Source organism: Argiope bruennichi, chromosome 8 (genome assembly GCF_947563725.1).
Source record: "Argiope bruennichi chromosome 8, qqArgBrue1.1, whole genome shotgun sequence".
Taxonomy (NCBI): domain Eukaryota; kingdom Metazoa; phylum Arthropoda; class Arachnida; order Araneae; family Araneidae; genus Argiope; species Argiope bruennichi.
This window is the reverse complement of record NC_079158.1, coordinates 25,895,216-25,914,116: the sequence shown is the minus strand read 5'-3', so window position 1 is coordinate 25,914,116 and position 18,901 is coordinate 25,895,216. Positions and strand designations below refer to the sequence as shown.

The 18,901-nt window shown below is 25.7% G+C and overlaps 2 protein-coding genes across 2 annotated transcripts; one reads left to right on the top strand and one right to left on the bottom strand.

Annotated features, from left to right (window-relative positions):
* On the bottom strand, positions 1-1,572 carry LOC129981215 (general transcription factor IIH subunit 2-like). Its single transcript, XM_056091965.1, has one exon. The coding sequence runs from the start codon at positions 1,446-1,448 to the stop codon at positions 282-284; it is 1,167 nt and encodes a 388-aa protein (XP_055947940.1). The 5' UTR covers positions 1,449-1,572; the 3' UTR covers positions 1-281.
* A 246-nt stretch (positions 1,573-1,818) lies between these two features.
* LOC129981934 (mitochondrial import inner membrane translocase subunit TIM50-like) lies at positions 1,819-17,593 on the top strand. Its single transcript, XM_056092992.1, has 10 exons — positions 1,819-2,231; positions 7,329-7,360; positions 8,675-8,696; positions 9,685-9,743; positions 10,735-10,854; positions 13,808-13,915; positions 14,681-14,779; positions 15,664-15,820; positions 16,627-16,730; positions 17,363-17,593. The coding sequence occupies exons 1-10, from the start codon at positions 1,844-1,846 to the stop codon at positions 17,450-17,452; spliced, it is 1,179 nt and encodes a 392-aa protein (XP_055948967.1). The 5' UTR covers positions 1,819-1,843; the 3' UTR covers positions 17,453-17,593.
* The last annotated feature ends 1,308 nt before the right edge of the window (positions 17,594-18,901 follow it).

Genomic DNA, 18,901 nt, shown 5'->3' with positions numbered 1-18,901 from the left:
TTTAAAATGCTAATTTTTGGTGAAAGATAGTTACATATTTTGGCTAAAAAGTAATCATATATTAATGTAAATATTTTATTATGAATATGATTCACAATAAAAAAACATTCAGTACAACTCTTCATTTATGAATTGAAATAATACATAATTATACAAAATCAATATGTTTTAAAAATTTTGATGAAAAAAGTTCCTTGCTGTATGAAAACCGTAGTTCATTAAAAAAAAAAAAAAAAGAGAGAGAGAGAGAGAGAAACACATAACTTAATAAACAATCAAATTCATTGTCTCCTAGAGCTTGAGCAGCCAGGGCAAGTATGGAGAGAATCATGTATAAACAGATCACATTCTAAACAAAAATAATTCTTGCAAACACCACACTGATACACAGTTTGTTCTGCAAATGTTGTTAAACAACCATAACAATATTTTCCCTGTTCTAGACTTGCAACAGCTACTTCATTGAAGCAGTCTAAAGGAAATAAGTGATGAAATGAGCGAGCTAAATGTGGTGCAGATACCAAAGTCAAACCACAAGCTTTGCATTCAACTGGCAATTCACAATATTTACTATTACACTGCGGGCAATAATAACCATCAGTTCCAAATCCTTCATGAGGAGTTTTGCTATCTAAATGACACATGCACATCGATGGTTTGCCTTCACTTTTACTTTGATGGTATGGGAAACCCATTCTGATCAAAGATGATTCTGTGCTGCTTGTAGCTGGAGGTGGAGATACTTGTTCATACAGCAATTCTTGAAAGTGTGAATCATCAATAACAACATTATAAGAACCCTGAGTTGCTTTTGTAATTTTTCTACACACAACTAACTCAGCAGCCAATCCAATAATAGAGCAACGGATATTGTGCGAAACTAAGGAATCAACAGTTTCATAAATATCTCCAGGATCACAAGTAGTCAAACTGCCAAAAATAACAAGTATTTCTCTGCTGGTATGAGTAGGCATAAAACGTAAAGTTTGCATGGCCAGTTCTAAAGCATTCTGTAAAGATGGCTCTCCAATGCATGTCATTTTGGCAGAATTTTGTAGAACAGTAATATGCTGTTTAGGATTACCAGCTAACTCAGTTAATTTTTCAGCCCTTTTATTTTTAGTAATAATCATTCCTAGTTGGCTAATAGGATTTTGATCAAAATATTCTTCAATGAATTTTTCTAGTAATTTCAAGGTGCACAAGTATCTTGTAGGTTTTAAATCGGGTTCTAACATAGCTTCTGAGCAATCAATGATTACATAAAGATGACGCATCATACCCAGTTTCAGATTTTTCTTTTCTAGTAATCTCTTCCTCCTAGATTTATGAACAATTTCTTCCAAACTTGATGTCAAGAGCCCATGTTCATCTTCTCGAATGGCTTCCCATGTTTTTTCATATTCAGTCTCCCATCTATAACCCTTTGGATCTTCTTCGTTTTCCATTTTAAAGCTGTGCACTTAACTAATTTTCCGAATTCAAACAAGTATAATACTTCAATTACAGAAGTTTAAGCATACACTCTAAATGCGGCAAGCATACAAAACAAACCACCAAAAACAAAATAAATCGAAATCGCCGACACTTCAGTTCAGTACGTTGTACAGATTATAGTAGTTTTTAAAATTGTTTTTATACATTAATGTATTCAAGGAGAGAAAAATTTTATTTATACTAAAATAATTTATGTCTTTGTAATTTATGTTAAAGTAATTTTAGATTATAGCTCATTCACTCACGTCGTATGTCCTTTTTTTTTAGTATGCTCTTTCATGAGTAATTAGTTTAATCATAACTGTGTTTCAATCCCCCTTCTAAAAAAAATCAAACAAATATCATCATGGCAGCCCGGTGCTCCATGTGTTTATCTCGGGTTTTCCGGCAAAATTCCAATAAATTAATTATTAATAGAGTAAAAAATGTCTTCAATGTTAATACTCGAATGAAAAGCTCATCAACGATCTTCACAGCTCCTATTCTAAGGTACTGTTTAAAGCCTCAAGCCAGTTATTCTACTCAAAAACCAAGTGATGTAAAGATTTTGAGTGATGACATACTGAGAGCAGCGAGAGCCAAACAAGCTTCTGGAAACGAAGATGAAAAACATTCCAAAAGTTCAGATGAAGGCTCAAAGAATGATGCTTTTTCGAAAAAAGCAATGAAATATACATTTTTAGCATTCGGTTCCATGTTTACTGGGTTAGTGGGACTGGCAATATACGAATGGGGTTGGTATCAAATTATAATTTTTAGTGTCTAAATTTTTATTGAAGATATATAACTTTTAAAGTAATTTTTGCATATTTTTCATAAGTTTATTAATTATAAATATATATATATATTTCCCCAGAACAATTCTTTTTTTGACTTTTAATTGTTCTGCTGCTTGTATTAAACTAGTTTTTATGGTAAGAACCTAATCTATTGAATTTATTGTTTTCTTATTGCTATGTTTTATTAAGTCAGTTTTCCTAAAGCGTTTAAAAATTAATTCAATTATATGATTATCTAAAATTCATTTGAAATCTTTTTGAGTGTTAATAATTTGAAGAATTATTTTTCTTCAAACTGTAGAATTCGTATTCAACAGCAGAAAGTGCTACTAAAATATCTGGAAATAATTTCCTTGTATAATAGAATGCTCAATCAAAATTGGCATCAGTTGGAAAATAAAGGGAAGCATAATTTCTTTGCTGTCTTAAAGTTTGAATATTTTACAAGTTGAGTTAAATTGAATTTTTAAAAAAAATTTCAATGTTGGAAATTTTTTAATCAGACAAATTTGGATAGCTGGATTCAAATTGAATTTATTATTTCTACCATATTATTTCTCCTACTTGAATTAATTAATTTCATTTACATTTTTTTAAACTGCTGTTTGTGTGAATCTCTCTTTTCCTCCAAGCTTTATGTTAGGGACTGCAAAAATTGAGATTGCATATGTAATAGTTGAGATTAAATCTAAATAATGAAATCTCAGCTATTTTGGAACTAATATATGTATTGTACTTTCAAAATAGCCATCTTCAGTAAAAACCAGCTGTTTCAACTTATATTAGTTTCATATTATCTATCAACTTTAGCTTTCAACTTATTTAAATTTTAGAATGCACCAAGCATTAATTGCTTCAAATAACAAAGAAATACTAAAATACAAAAAAGGGAGAGGGGGGGGGAAAGAAGTGTTAGTATTTCAATACAATTTTGATGCTTGTACAGAATGAATGCTCTTTATAATGAAGTTAATAATTGAACCCTTGCATTTATTTATGAAAAAGTGTTAAGACAATGATTTTAAGAAACAAGGTATAGTAAATATTATTTATTATTTCAGTCGGGCATGAATTTAATTTAATATTTGGTTACTGCTCATTACTTTTTTAATCATAAAGTATATATTTAAACAAATCCTAAGAATTGAATGTGAAATTATTGTAGCAGCTTTTATTCTGAAATCAAGCCAGTCTATCATCTTATAAAATTTAATTATATATATTAAATTAAAAGTATAATTGCAATTTAAACTATTTCTTGTGATACAAAATGCATTAAATGTCAATTGCCATCTTAATTAAATTAGCATACACTCTTGTATGTGTCATCATAATCACATGTGATTCTAATAGTTATTATAGTTGTTTCATTTCTTAAGAGATAAAAAAAAATGCATAGTCAATTTATTTATATATGTGAATGCCTACAGAATTTAATAACACATAATACTTTCTGACAAAACAAGAAAACTGTTCTTTTATTAAATGCACATTTGAAGGTAAGGAAATCAAATATCTATAAACTGTAAAATAACTTAATATTTTTTTCTTCGCTTAAGAATGAAGTAAAATTATTGATTAAACTAGTTTTAAAATATAATTATTGTTTTCAATATATATCTATATATATAATGATATTTTAAAATCTAATTAATTAATTTTTAGCTCAATTCAGTACATATTAACTTCATTCTAAAATATTCTCGTATTTCCTGATCCTATTCCACCTTTTCTATTTAATTAATGCAACAGAAAGCTTTGTAAAAATGCTTTCATCAGCGGTTTCCACACTCCGAGTGAAGGGATAAAAATTGCTGATCTAAACCAATTCTTTCCAATCCCCATAATTCCCTTAACTAAATTCAACACGTGTAGGAAATCCCTATCAAAATCTAACAGTATATAACCACAGAGATAAAATGTTCACTTGCTTTTCCTGATTTCGCACTATGTTGTGTTGTGTTTGTCATTTTTGTTAGTACATAAATCGTGCCTCCCGGAATGAAATAAAACGACGTTAAAAATTTAAAGTGTATTCAGCAATGAAGTACTTCAGCCATGATTTTACTTCAAAAATTATGTGTTGCATATATATATATATATATATATATATATATATATATATATATATATATATATATATATATATATATATATATATATATATATATATATATATATATATATATATATATAAACAGAAGCAAATTATTTGAAGACTTTATTAAGTTTTAGTTATATTTCATCATGAAGAAATAGTATTTCAAATCATATTTAAAGATTAGAAATTTTTTTTTTTAGAACAATGAAAAAATTCTGCTATTAAGTTTATTCTTTGAAAAGATAATTTTTAAAATTTTAAGATGATGTGAAATTTATTTTTGTGTTGCACATTTTCAAAAAAATAACTAAAGAGCCCTAAAATTTCACTTAATTTTTATATTATTAAAATTTTAAATATTAAATTGCTTTGATGTGCACCTCACACTTTCTAATGTATATATGTCTAAATTTGCTAACTTTATTAAATTGGTCAATGTTGCAATGTGCTGACATTTCCTTTAAGCATTAAGAGATAATTAGACATTTGGCATTATTAAGTGAGAACCCTTTTATCTTAAATGTAATCATATGGACATGTAACAAAAGGGGTTAAACTTTTATAGAATATCCTCAAAAGTTTTTAATGAAATTTTTTCAAAGAACTTGTTCTGAAAATTCATTGCATTAAAACTTAAATGTTTTTAAAAAAGCTTGAATTAAAACTCAAAAGATTATTTGTGTCAAAGTTTTGGTATAAAAGAAAAATGTAAGCTAGACTTTATAACTCAGATTTAAAAAAAAAAAAAAAATGTTGATTTAGTATTTTGAGAAGGCTTATAAAGCTAATCAGGAATAAATATCTAAACGAATAAAGTAAAATCTATAATAATTACTTTAGAAAATACATCTAAACTAGATTTGTAGTTTTGTTGCTTGTAAAAATTTTCATTTTAGAAGCAAACCATTATTAAAGTAAATATAATTTTACTTTATAGGAATTAATTTTAACAACTATTCAGCTAAAAAGGAAAGGAGAATATGAATAATTCCAGCTCTTTTTAATATGATTTTTCTACAGAAAGAAGGATAATCTTTTTTAAGCACAAGATCAATAGAATTCATATTTCTTTTACATTTTTCTTTTATATCAAAACTTTCATACAAATAATCTTTTGAGTTTTAATTCAAGCTTTTTTAAAAACATTTAAGTTTTAATGCAATTAATTTTCTAAACAAGTTCTCTGACAAAATTTCATAAAAAACTTTTGAGAATATTCTATTAAAGTTTAGCCGCTTTTGTTACATGTCCGTATGATTAAGCCCTTTCTTTTAATAATTTGGTTGCGATATGTACTACATTCCAAAAGGATCATATGTCCGGAATTAACTCTTATTGAACTCTAGATTCTTATATACAACATAGGTGATTTATGACTGTTAAGAATTAAAGAATTTTGCTTTTTTCCATTTAAAGATTATATTAAAATTCTTAAAGAAGTCATAATTTTTTGGAATAACTTTTAATCCTCATTGTAAACATGAGTACAACCATTTTATGACATATTTTGCCAGCCCTTTGTTGTACAGTTGATTTTCTGGTGATATGGTTTATATTTAATTTATTTAATTCATTTAGATATAACTTCATGTCTATGATTCTACCAAACTATCAGACATTAAAGCTGTGTTATTTTAATTGCCTTCTGTTTAATGCATATATGAATCTTTCTAGTGGAGACCAGCCTCATAACCTCATAGTCTTTTTAAAAATGCAATTGTTTGATTCATGTACCTTTTGATTTTCACATAATGTGACTTTACACTTTTATTCATCTTGTAAACAACACGGGTATTAAACATATTCCTTCTTTAGCTTTCAAAAAGGTAGAAAATCATGCAATTAAATAATAGATAAAGCAATAAAAGAGATTTGAATTTTAGGACAATAATATAATTTATTATTAGAAATTAAGCAAAAAAATATTTTGAAAAATTGCTGAAATTCAGCAAAAATTCACATGACTTTTAATTGGTATGATTAAAAAATGATATTTAAAAATTTTGATATAGTGTGAAATTTATTTTTATGCTGTAATGCATTTGGACATCATTGCAGAAAAACATGAGATTCCAGCTTAATTTTTAATGCATAAAAAGTAATTAAAAAAACCCCACCTTGCTTTGAAATGCACATTTCCTTCCCCAAGGTGCATACATCCCTCTAATAATTACGGAATTTTTGTAATTACTATGGAAATCAGGTGAAAACTACGGAGTTACGGATATATAGTGAAAAATTATAGAAAACTACAAGAAATGCTAAAAATACCCTCTTTCAGAATCCTTGTTCACACCACCTAGCAATGCAATGAAATAAAATCAAGGTTAATGAGAAAGGTTTTTATTTTTTTTTATTTTTTTTTTTTATCATGATTAAAGCAAACATCAACAACAACAACGAAACATAATTTTGTATGAAGGCTAAAACACTAGAGTCGCTCCTCATTACACAATGCATATGTGAGTTTACTATGATATTACACTGAGCGGTAAAGACTTAAAAAAGTAGAGATGCTTGCTATTCAATAAAAAAATTTTAAAAAAAATGTAAATGTCTTAAAAACAGTGCTAATTTGTTTGATCAACAAAATCATATTGTGTATTAAAGTGAAATTACTTCACTTATATATTTAGTCAGTAATAAATGTCAAATAATTTTGAATAATATTTTAATTAATTAAAATTCTTTCGAAATATCTATTCTTCAATAATTTGTGGATATTTGTTATATGTAATATATATGTAAGAAGTGCTTTAGATGACTTGGTACCCAATGTTGGAGTTGATGTGCATATATAATCCAAATTTGTTAGTTGAGGTAAAGTGATCTGGCCTGAAAAGTTTCAACATACTTATATTTATTCATCTTTATTTTTAAAAGAGATATATCTATATATTCTCTTTATGTTTCTTAAAGTGAATAATCATAAATATTTTTATTATTTGTAGGTGCACCTCCACGTGATGAGGAAGGAAACATAGTAAGTTAATTTTATTTCTCTTCATTCTTAATTTAATATTATTTATTGCTTTTCCAGCAATCACTATTGCTGGAAAATCACTATTTGAACTGTATAATTTTGTGTTTTAATTAATTTCTTATGTATATCTAAATTTTTCTTTGCTAAAACTAATAGCATAGTTGAAAATGAAAAGTTATATTGCTTTGCCTCCTGATAATTTTAGCAATACAGCAATAAGTACAGCAATTTTTTTTTTCTTGGAAATCCATTTTAGTAAATCAACTGTTCTTTTATCAAGACATTATATCTGCATACACCTATTTTCACAGAAAACCTTTTTTAATGAACTGTAGGTAAAGTAATCTGGCCTGTAGAGTCAAATCACTTTAAAGTAGTGTTTTTAAAGTTATTACATTAAAGTTTCCTTAAAATAGTTACATTAAGGAAATGAATGAAATATTTCTGAAAAGTTGGAAAGGATATGAAAGATGTAATTTTTTTTTAAATTCTAAATATTTATATTTTTGGAACTTTTTTGATATTTTGTGTGTTTATTATGTTAATTTTGAAATATAACTGATTGTAGTTTACAGGATTGTGACAAAAGTGGAGCATTTACCTCAATTGAATAATTTAAATGGGCATAACATTTATAATAGAAGAAAGTGAGCAGTGAGAATGAAAATATATTATTGCAGTCCTAAAATAAAAATGTTAATGATTTGTAATAATATAATTTATAAATATATGCAATAACATTTGTAACTATACAATTGTTACTTTGATTCAGAATAATGATTTTTGTAATAAAATATAGAAGTCATATAGAATAATATATAATCATATAGAATGTATATAAATATAGAAGTAAATTGTATATCTGACATATTTTAAAATATTTTAAACTTAAAACTTTATTTATTTGATCATTGGAACACCTTCCTCATTTGACGGCAGAGCATTCTAAAATATCCCTTTTTTTTTTTTTTTTTTTTTTTTTTCTGCTTTGAAAATTTATAATTATTGCTTTTCTGTATCACTTCTTTTCTTTGCTCTCTTTTCTACTTACAAATTTCTTGTAGATATGGATTTTTAATTGATCATAAATAGCACTTTATGGAATTTGATCTTTCCATTTATTGAGCAAAAATTTGAAGCTAAAAAAACTTTATTAAAAATGTTTCCTATAATGTTCTGTAGAATCAAAAAGTGACTTTAGATTTGAAAAATGTTTGTCACTAAGTTATTAACAGCAAATTAAATATTACTAATTATGTTTTCAAATTCATAAATATGTTTCATTATTCTTATTTCTTTCTTTTTTTTTTTTAGATTGAAGATGAGTATAGTCACAGTAAGTATTTCCTAAAATGTATTTCTATTAATAATACTAATGAATGTTTATGTTAGCTCTCTATAAGCCAAATTCTTTGACCTAAAATTTCCATACTTGGCATTTATGAGTTTTTGAAAGGAGAATAAGGCACCTTAGAACAATTTAAAAATTAGAATTAGTTAAAATTTAAATAAAATGTTGGCATTTTTCTGCAGTAACTTTAAAAAATATTTTGCATTATCTTTTCAGTCTTATAAATTTTTTTGCCTTATATTATTTCTTCATTTTTTATAAAGTAAGTTTAAAAAATATTTTAAGCCTATTTTACAGCAATATATTTCATGAAATGAAACTGAAATCATTTCCATTGTTGCTACTAATATATATATATATATATACCACTTTTGATAAGCAAAGTACAGCAATTTATCTTATTTTTCCATGTTGAGCAGGTTAGCATAACTATGCTTTTAACCCTTCACTACTGATCCGGACAATCCATCCGTTAAACTGTTGGGTCAGTTTTTATTGCAAAAGAGGGTTGCAGGATGTAAAATGAATTATCATCAAGGATGTCCTCATTTTGCATCCTGCACCAATCGTTTGAAACAGAAACTGACAAGTCAGTATAGAATTTGCATGGGTGGTTGGTCCAGGTTAGTAAGAAAACGATTAATAAAATTTTTGAAATTTTATTATGCTAGGTTTAATTTGAAAACCAAGCAATAATGAAAATTATTTTAAGTATCCTCATTTTCAAATACTACTACTCTTTCTTGTGATGCAATTGGATGTCTAAAGATACAAACAAAAATTTAAAGTAGAATGAACAAAATGGTGAAAGGTTTCTAAAATAGTATGAGATATATGCTTATCAAAATGAAAATATTTTGCTTAGGAATAAACACCAAAATAGCTATAAATAGTCAACAGTAAAATGACTATCAATTTATTTAATTAATTTTCATTTTAACCATGTCTACATATATTTTTCATTTTGTTTCAGTGCCTGCCCTTAAAGCTTATATCTACAGGACGTACAAGGAAATGCTGTATTACGATAAGGTTATAAATTTACCTTTAAAATATAGATGATTGAGCAGCTTTAATACATTTCTGTTGAATATTTTTTATTATTATTGTTATATTTCCCATCTGATGCTTAATTTTTAAGATTGTTTTGATGATTCTGTGCTAAATATTTGAGGAATATTCAGCATCTACAAAGCTGAGTAAAACATTCTAACAAATCTTTAAAAGTTTTTCTTCTTTTTTTTTTTTGAAAAAAAAATTATTTGGGGAAAAGAGCACATTTTTTAAAAATATGTTTATGTAAATGACATCTTGTTTTTACATAAACATATTAAGTCTTATTATTAAATCTTTATTCAAGTTACAGGTAAAAATTCTGAAATCAACTCTAGATATTTATTAAATACTTTAGACTACATTAACTGCAACACACACACATATATATATTTCAAAAGCTTTCCACCCCCCAAACATGCAAGTTTTTGTTTTCTTCTAATCTACATGCAAATAAAATATTTTAACAGATGCTTCGAAGATATCTATGTTTACAAAAAGTTGTCTGTAATTAAAGAATATTTAATATCTTCAAGCTAGCAATCTGTCAGAATGCTTGTTACATGGTTGTTTGATTAAAAGCACATTTCCTTTTTTTATATTTATTTATTTGACATTTAAATGTATGGCATATTAAAAATAAAATTAAGAGTATAAAATTGTATCTCAAAACATATAAAAGGAACATTTTTACTTTTAGAAATCATATATATGAAATGAATGTGCATTTAATGATAGATTAGATAGTTTTAGCGCTTGCCAAAATTTATTTTGGCATATAACTTGGAATTTGTGTCCATCAGCTCTTTTCATGAAAGTTTTTGTAACAGTAAAATAACGAAAGGAATCTTAATGACAGCCTATTAGTTTTATGAATAGGTGGTGAATAACAGTAAATGCTAAAAAAATACACTAAAAATGAAATTACAGCTTTTGTAATTTTAAGCTAAATCATTTTTTCATTTCATAGCTTATCAAAGAGCCATCAAGGGAGAAACTTCTGCCAGATCCTTTGACTGAACCTTATTATCAACCTCCATATACATTAGTTCTTGAAATGACTGGAATATTAGTGCATCCTGATTGGACTGTAAGTAAACTTTTAAATTTTTTTATTTCATTACGAAAAAGATTATATGTATCTATATGAAGCGATTACTATAATCTGGCAATTTCATAAATTCGACAGTTCTCAGCTCTGATATCTGCCTAATTTCTATGTGTATATATTGGGTTATCATTTTTTTTTAAAGGAGCATATTTGAAATATTTATTTTTAATGAATAGCATTAGATGATACACATACATGACTGGATAAAATAAAGTTTATTTTTGCTTTTGGATAATCTTAGTAAAAGCAGCTGTACTATTTGCTTTTGTGAAAATGCAAATAGTACATGCTTTTATTAAGTGATGCCCCCAGGAAAAGTAATTTTGTGTGCTGTATTGAGTAAAGAGTAAATCTATTGTTGCATTGCTGAGAGCATTTTGTTCAAACAAAGAGCTGCCTCATCATTAATAGATTTATAATGGACACAAGGAAAGATTTTCTGTCTTTACTATCAGGTAAACATATTGAACATATCTGAATTACTTTCAAATGTAATCATAAGAAATTCACAAGCAGAAGAAGCATAGCCACTTAAAATCTGTACCTGCTACTTTTTAAGATTTAATTGTTACAGCAGCGAGTTTAGTAATAAGTTATTTGACATGTGGGAAGAAATAGTCTCCAATTCTACGTTTATTGACTAATTAAAAGAACTTGTGTTGAATGCATAGAATAAAATTTTAAACTTTCCTTTATTCAGTGATGCATCATATTAGACTGTGTCTAATGTTGTCCATTAATAATAAATATTTTAAATCTGCTTTTGTTTTTTGAATAACCTTAAAATATACATGCATTGAAGTTGTATTCATCATGAACAATGTTACTCATAACATGATGAATATTGGCAGAATCAAAATCAGGATAAAATGAAATAAAGTTATGAAAATTAACATATTGATTGCACATGTTTATTTTTTGAGTATGATATTATAGCCTTGTGAAATTAGAAAGTTTGCTGTAAATGATGCTTTTAAAATTTTAAATTATATAATAAAATAACCACATGCTATTCAGTATTTGCTCTACCAGAATTTATTTATTTTATATGTATATAAGGAAAAGCAAAGCACTTATACCTTTATGCCCTGCATTTTTCTAGTTTTTATATTCAAACTCTTACGGGGTTGCCTCATCACCAGGAGAGCCGGGAAAACACTGAGAATTTAAAAGACATCTTAAAAAACAGGAAAAATGCAGGGAAATTTGAAAATTTTCATATAAACAGGGGAAAATACAAAGATTTTTAAATTTCTTGGTTATTTTTTTTTCTCATCCAAAAAATGCAAACTTCTAAAGATTGCAAGTATAAAAGATCGTAGTTATAGCTTCCAGAAAAGAAACAATACCATTTGCAATTGTGTAAAGCGGAAGCTCGCCCTTTTCTCTCCAGTTTCGATTTACGAGACAATTGTTCTTTTTCCATGAGATTCCCGAATTGCAGCTAATGAGCATGCACCAGACTTCAGCAACTGTGCAAAAAAATGGAATACATTTCTCTGATGGGATTAGCAACATTCAATCTGCAGAAGCAGTGCAATGATATTTAGTCTACCATACTTGAGTTTATTAAAAGGTTTGTTTATTAATTAAGAAACTGTGATCTTATTCAAAATAGATTAGAAAATATTTTAAAATCAATTAGCTGCTTAAAATCTGTATTTAATAAGAATTGGATGGATAAAAAAATCAATCCTGATTTTGCTGAATGGGTTTGAAAAGTTCCAAAATCAATTTATTACGTAACACTCGTTTTGTAAGATAATAAACCTTATGTGAGAAAACAAATTCTTACTAGTTATGCCAAGACAGCATGCCATTTCAAAAGAGTCATCATTGACTTCAGACTTAGTATCTGAAAGGAATGACATGCCAAATCCGAAAATAAATTGATATCGAACTTTTTAGCTCAAGAACAATAATTTTAATTTTTATAGACGTTAAAACTTGTTGTGTTATATTTGTGCTTTAATGCATTCGATGATATATCTGAAATATTTTCACATATGTTCTCTGAAAGTGAAATAGTTTTAAGATGTACGTTAGGCAATGGAAAAATGTTATACTTTATTTACTATTAAGTTCATTAGCTCCATGAAACTAATGGTTGAAAAATCTGCAGAAGTTGCAAATATTGATGCCTAAATACTTGAATTGGCAAACATAAATTTAAAAAAAAATCTTGTTGTGTAATGTTTTTTTGTTTAGTGATCAATAAATGATTAGTATTATAATAACAAAAATGTTTTGTGTTTTATTTCAGCCAAGTTCTTAATTTTGTGTGACTTACAGTGAAAGAGAATGAAAGATAATATATCCACCACCCCCATAATATGCAAATGTTGTCTTCTTAAATTCTAGATAATATATAAAGAGAAATTGATGTTTTTTTTTTTGTGTGCATAAATATAAACCTCCTTTTTTATATGTTGTTGTTTTGAATAATATTAAATTTTTGCTTTCTTTCCTTGGCTTTCCCACACCTTAAAACCATATTCCATTATAATTAGCATATGTGTGTTATTTATGCATTTTCTTGTATCTTAAATATATGTGCAGGGAAAAAACATGGATTTTTTCCCCCTTCAAGATTTAAGTGGCAACCGTATCTTAAGAGATTTTAGGACCATCACCACTACTTAATAGTACCTGTTTGATTATTACTACGCTGAAGCTTTTGAATAAATGATACTTTTGTTTTAACAATTAGTACATATATTTAGCATGGAAGAAATGTGAAATTCCTGATTGATAAAACAATTTTTAGGGATTAAATTTCATCTTGGGAAAATAAATCTATTCAGATATATTTAGTCCCTTCATAACATATGTGGTTTTCTTAATATCATTGCTACTAAAAACTAAATTTGTTCCTAAACTTAAGTTCATATGATGCTGTTTCAAATGTAAAAATGCTTCATGTTTCTTTTAGTATCAAACAGGCTGGCGTTTTAAAAAGAGACCTGGTGTAGACTACTTTCTGCAGCAAGTAGGACCTCCTTTTTTTGAAATTGTTATATACACAAGTGAACAAGGCTTTGTGAGTATTAGCATTTTAAATATTTATTTTAATTCCATAAATTCAAATATTCCCTCCCTTTGTATGAAGTGATTATTGGCACATAGTGTAATCTTGTTCTATTTTCTATTTAATGATGCAAATTATTAATAAAATTTGATAATCTTAAGAATTTTTTACTCATGGAATTGCAAGTATATATGCAAAGAAATGCTTGATTTGAATTGTTCACCGATATGGTTATGTGCTGATGTTAATTTGAGCATCAAAAATGGAAACTCTGGTATGACCAATTGAAGTGTAAGAGCTCCCTTTTATCTAAAAAGCATATTAAAATAAAAGGATATATTGAACGAGAGGTTGTACCCCTACAATAAAGTATCAATATTTAATAAAAAGCATGTTATCTCAGATAATTAAAGGCAATATATTATAAAAGATGAAATGAATACATTGCTTAGTAATTTTTTTGTATGAAAAGATAAATGATTGTTTTTTAAAATAGAGATGAAGTAAAAGATTTTTACCTTAGAGAATCCATTTCATAGTTTATATAGTCAGATTTTTTTTTTTTTTTAAATTTTACAAATAAGAAATTTTAATTTTGACATAAGGAGAAAACAACAACCCTCAATAATAATTAATCATTGTATATTTGATTTCTTTCAAAAGGATAAACTGTAATTTTCTTATTTGTCATGTTTAATCTTTATGTATTTTTAATTTTTACAAATAATTTATATTTTATTATTATAAATATTTATATATATATATTTCTTTTTACAGACTGCTTTTCCTATAATTGACACATTAGATCCTAATGGATATATAATGTATAGATTATTTAGAGATGCTACTAGATATATGGATGGCCATCATGTAAAGGTAAAAAAAAAAAAAAAAAAAAAAATCTATTTGCATACATAAATTATATATATTTAGTATTGATTTTAAATTTTCAACTGATTGCATCTAAATTTAATACAGAATTCAGATTTTTTTGGATAATGATTATTGTTAAAATATCTAATGAAAGCGAATTTAAGAGCCAGCAAAATATTTACCAAGCATAAAATGTCCAATTCTTTTAATATTAATATATTTTTAACATTATTGCAGTTAGAAAATATTTTCTATATTGTTAGTTATTTTATTAATATGACTGGATATTAAAATTAATCAAAATGCCAATAATGTTACAGTATGCATTTTAAACATGAAATATGCATGTAGATTCAAAAGATTTTAGCTTAAATTTAAATACCAATTTCTCTCTTCATCTGCTATATATATATATATATATATATATAATATATAATATAGATTTTGCATTGATTAAAGTTATGTAAACATTGAAAGATGGTCTATCTCATAAGATATTTTATTGGATTTTATTTAAGGTAACATATTTTGTGTAGTTATATATTCTGTGACATTCAGATTAAAAGAAATATTGAAAAAAGATATCATAATTAGCATTCCCCTATAATTCCACATGTTTTTACTTGCAGAAATAATACAATAACAAAGAGAAAAATACTCTAGACAATTTTCAAATTAATCTTACATAATATATCCCATCAAGAATAAAAAATAAAGCAAAGCATAGTTTATATCATATAATTACAATACAATCCAAATATTTTTTTATCAAGAAGTATTTAATTTTTTTATTCTAAAAACATGATAATTATCTGTGCAAATCTATGCTTCTGATTTAAAACTATGCAGAAGTTTTTAAAAAATTATGGTTAATTATTTTCTTTCAGGATTTATCATGTTTAAATAGGGACTTATCTAAAGTAATTTTTGTTGATTGGAATGAAAAATCATTTAAACTTCAACCAAGAAATGCTCTGAAATTGAAACGATGGAGTGGAAATGATGATGATAAAACATTATATGACTTAGCTAATTTATTGAGAGGTAAGATCTTTTCTACTCATAACTGTAATCTATGCCTTATAATTTTTTCTTTCTTTTAAATCCACGTGTTCAGTGTTATTAGTTTATTATACTTTTTGCAAAATGTCACATCTATTATTCTACCTTGTCAGTTTTGAATTTTTAATGACTGATTTTTTTTGAAACAGAAGAACATATTATGAATGTTGTAAGCTTATTATTTGTTACTTTCATATATATTATTATAACTTTCAAAAAATTGGTACTTAAATTATTAATGATTTTTATAACAAATTTTAGTTTTATTTATTACAATTATTTTTTTGTAAATTATTTAATTTTAACATTTTAAATTCTGTTTCTGTTCAACATTTTCATATATGTTCCCTTTTTAACTTATTGGTCTTTTTTTTCTCTCTCCACTTTTAGGGTTAGGCATAATTGAAGATATTAATGTTTCTTTCAAATCTAATTTTTTTTATTATTATTTATGTATGCTTATTTGCTATAGCACAAAGATGTAATTTACTTACTACATTTCATTAAGTTTGAATAAATTAACATTCTTTCATTTCAAAGTCATATTTTTTTGATATATTGTTATTTCTTTCATTAAATTGTTTTTAATTATTATTGGTGAAGTATGTATAAAAATATCCAAAAATGACCTATGAAATTAAACAAATTTTTTTTTTTCTTCTTTTTAATGTTTATTGATATGTATGTAGCTTTTCTTTAGTAAATTGTTATTTAGGTATTGGAAGTGTATATTATTATGAAAATTCTAGTTTATTCATATTTTTGATTTGTTATTTCATCCCCTCCAGCCATTGCTACTAGTGAAGTAGAAGATGTTCGCACAGTATTAGATCATTATAGCCAGTTTGATGACCCAATTTTAGCTTTTAAGGAAAATCAGCGAAGGCTTCAGGTATGTTGTCCTGTATATTAGAAATAGGTTGAATAAGCAATAATGCATGCATTTTTTTCTTCTTTTTTTTCCTTTGATCAAATCTAATTTCTGGGAAAATGACATTTTCTTCTTTTTGTAATCTTTATTAATAAAATAAATGCAATTTATTGTAAAAACCTTAATGAAAGATTTTTATAAGCTTATTAAGTTGAAAACTTAATCAGATTATTTTTCTCAAAACATATTTTGTGATAAATATAATATACATATTTACTTTTTTATATATAATATAAGCTAACTGTTTTGAAAACAAATGGAATAAAATTTTTGTAAGTTTAAGAATATCTGAATAATAAACTCTGTAATTAATTGTATATTCAAAATATTAATTTTGAAATTTAAAATTTATGTAGAAATGAATATAGGAGAGAGATTAACTGGTACCATTTTCTGATTTTATTAAAGTGAAATATACTTCAGTATAAGTTTTAGATTTTATTTGACATAAAGTATTGCATTATGCATTTTTTATTACAATTAAGTCTTTTGTGAATTCTCTTAAGAAAGGAAGGAAAAAAAAAAAGTGTGATTTTTGTTAGAAAAAATAATTCATATGTAAGTTAAGAATTAATTCATAATTTTTCCTTTAGGAGGAAGAGGAAAAACGTATGCAAGGTGAGAAAAGTAAAAAATCAAGTTTAGCAAGCACATGGTCAAGTAACTTACTAAGAAGAAGATAGTTCTAGAAAATTAACTTTTAGGACAGAGGTAGATCTTTCATGTTGAGCATCTTGTATATGTAAAAAAAAAAAAGTTCAAATCTCTGTTTAGAAATTGCCTACCATAACTTTTCTTTTTCATTAAAGCAATTTTTATATCAAGTTATTCTTTTTTTCATATGTGTCAAATTAATTATTACACATCAATTTATATATAAAACACCAGAAAAGATTAATTTAACCAACTGTATAGTGCTGACCATCCTTTAACTAAAATTTCATTTGAATTCATACTGATATTAACAAATTAACTTGTGTTCATTTATAAGAAATTTTAAAGATCAACTTCAAGAGGTATAAAATCTTAAATTAGTTATTTTATTTGTAAAATTATGCATGCATTATTAGATAAAATTCCTCAAAAAATAATCAGATTATGGATCTTGTTTATTTCGGTTGACAAATTCTTTTAAAATTATAATATATTAAAATTTCTGTTCTTTTCTTCTATTTGGTTGTTTTATAAATGCTCTTAGAATTTTTTTGAATTTTGCACTGGAATTTTGAATGTACCGGATATTATATAATATTAAATATTTTAGCAGTTTTGCTTTAGAAATTTAAGATGAGTAATTGTTTTCCCTCCAATATTTCATATCAATATTGATTCATGTTCTTTATAATTGTACATCAAGTAATTGTCTAAAGTGTTTGCTATTATAGAACTTTTATCTACTTAATCATATTGGAGTTTTATCTTATTCATAGTTTCTTTTTCTGTAATACCTGAGAACATTTCTCTATGTAAAATAACTTTCATGTAACATGTTTTAATTACTGCTGCTGATTGGTTTGAATCAAATTTTTCATTTGTATGTTTCGTTCAAAATTTTAAAGGAACTTTACTTGCAGTCAGTGTCTTTAAAAATATCTGTAGTAGTTTAATACATGTAAAATTTGCAATTTTATGCAAGTTTTTATGATTGTTAATTGGTCATTAAGAATTAGGTTATTCAGAATTATTGGATTGTGAATTATGTTTATAATAATTAATCAATGAAAGATGATCGGTTTATTCTAAAAACTTGAAGGTGCATTATATAACAATTGATGAAATCGAATGTCTTTCATTTGTGGTGTTCCATGTACATTTATTAAAATGGGAATTAAATGCTCTATGTTTTGTGCATAAAATTTTATAAGGATTGTTTATATATTATAATTGACACAAACTTTGAAATTTCTAGTAACGATGCCATGAATAAATTCAACATGCTGTCTACTTCCCACTACTATATTGTGATAAAATGATATCTTCCTTTATTTGAACATGTACAAAATGTATTATAGTGAACTTAAAATATTAAATCTTTGATACTATATTATTTACTTAAATATTCATCATCATACTTGTTATAATATTATTTTTTTTATTTAAATCTTTTGAACTATTTGACATCTAGGATTTTT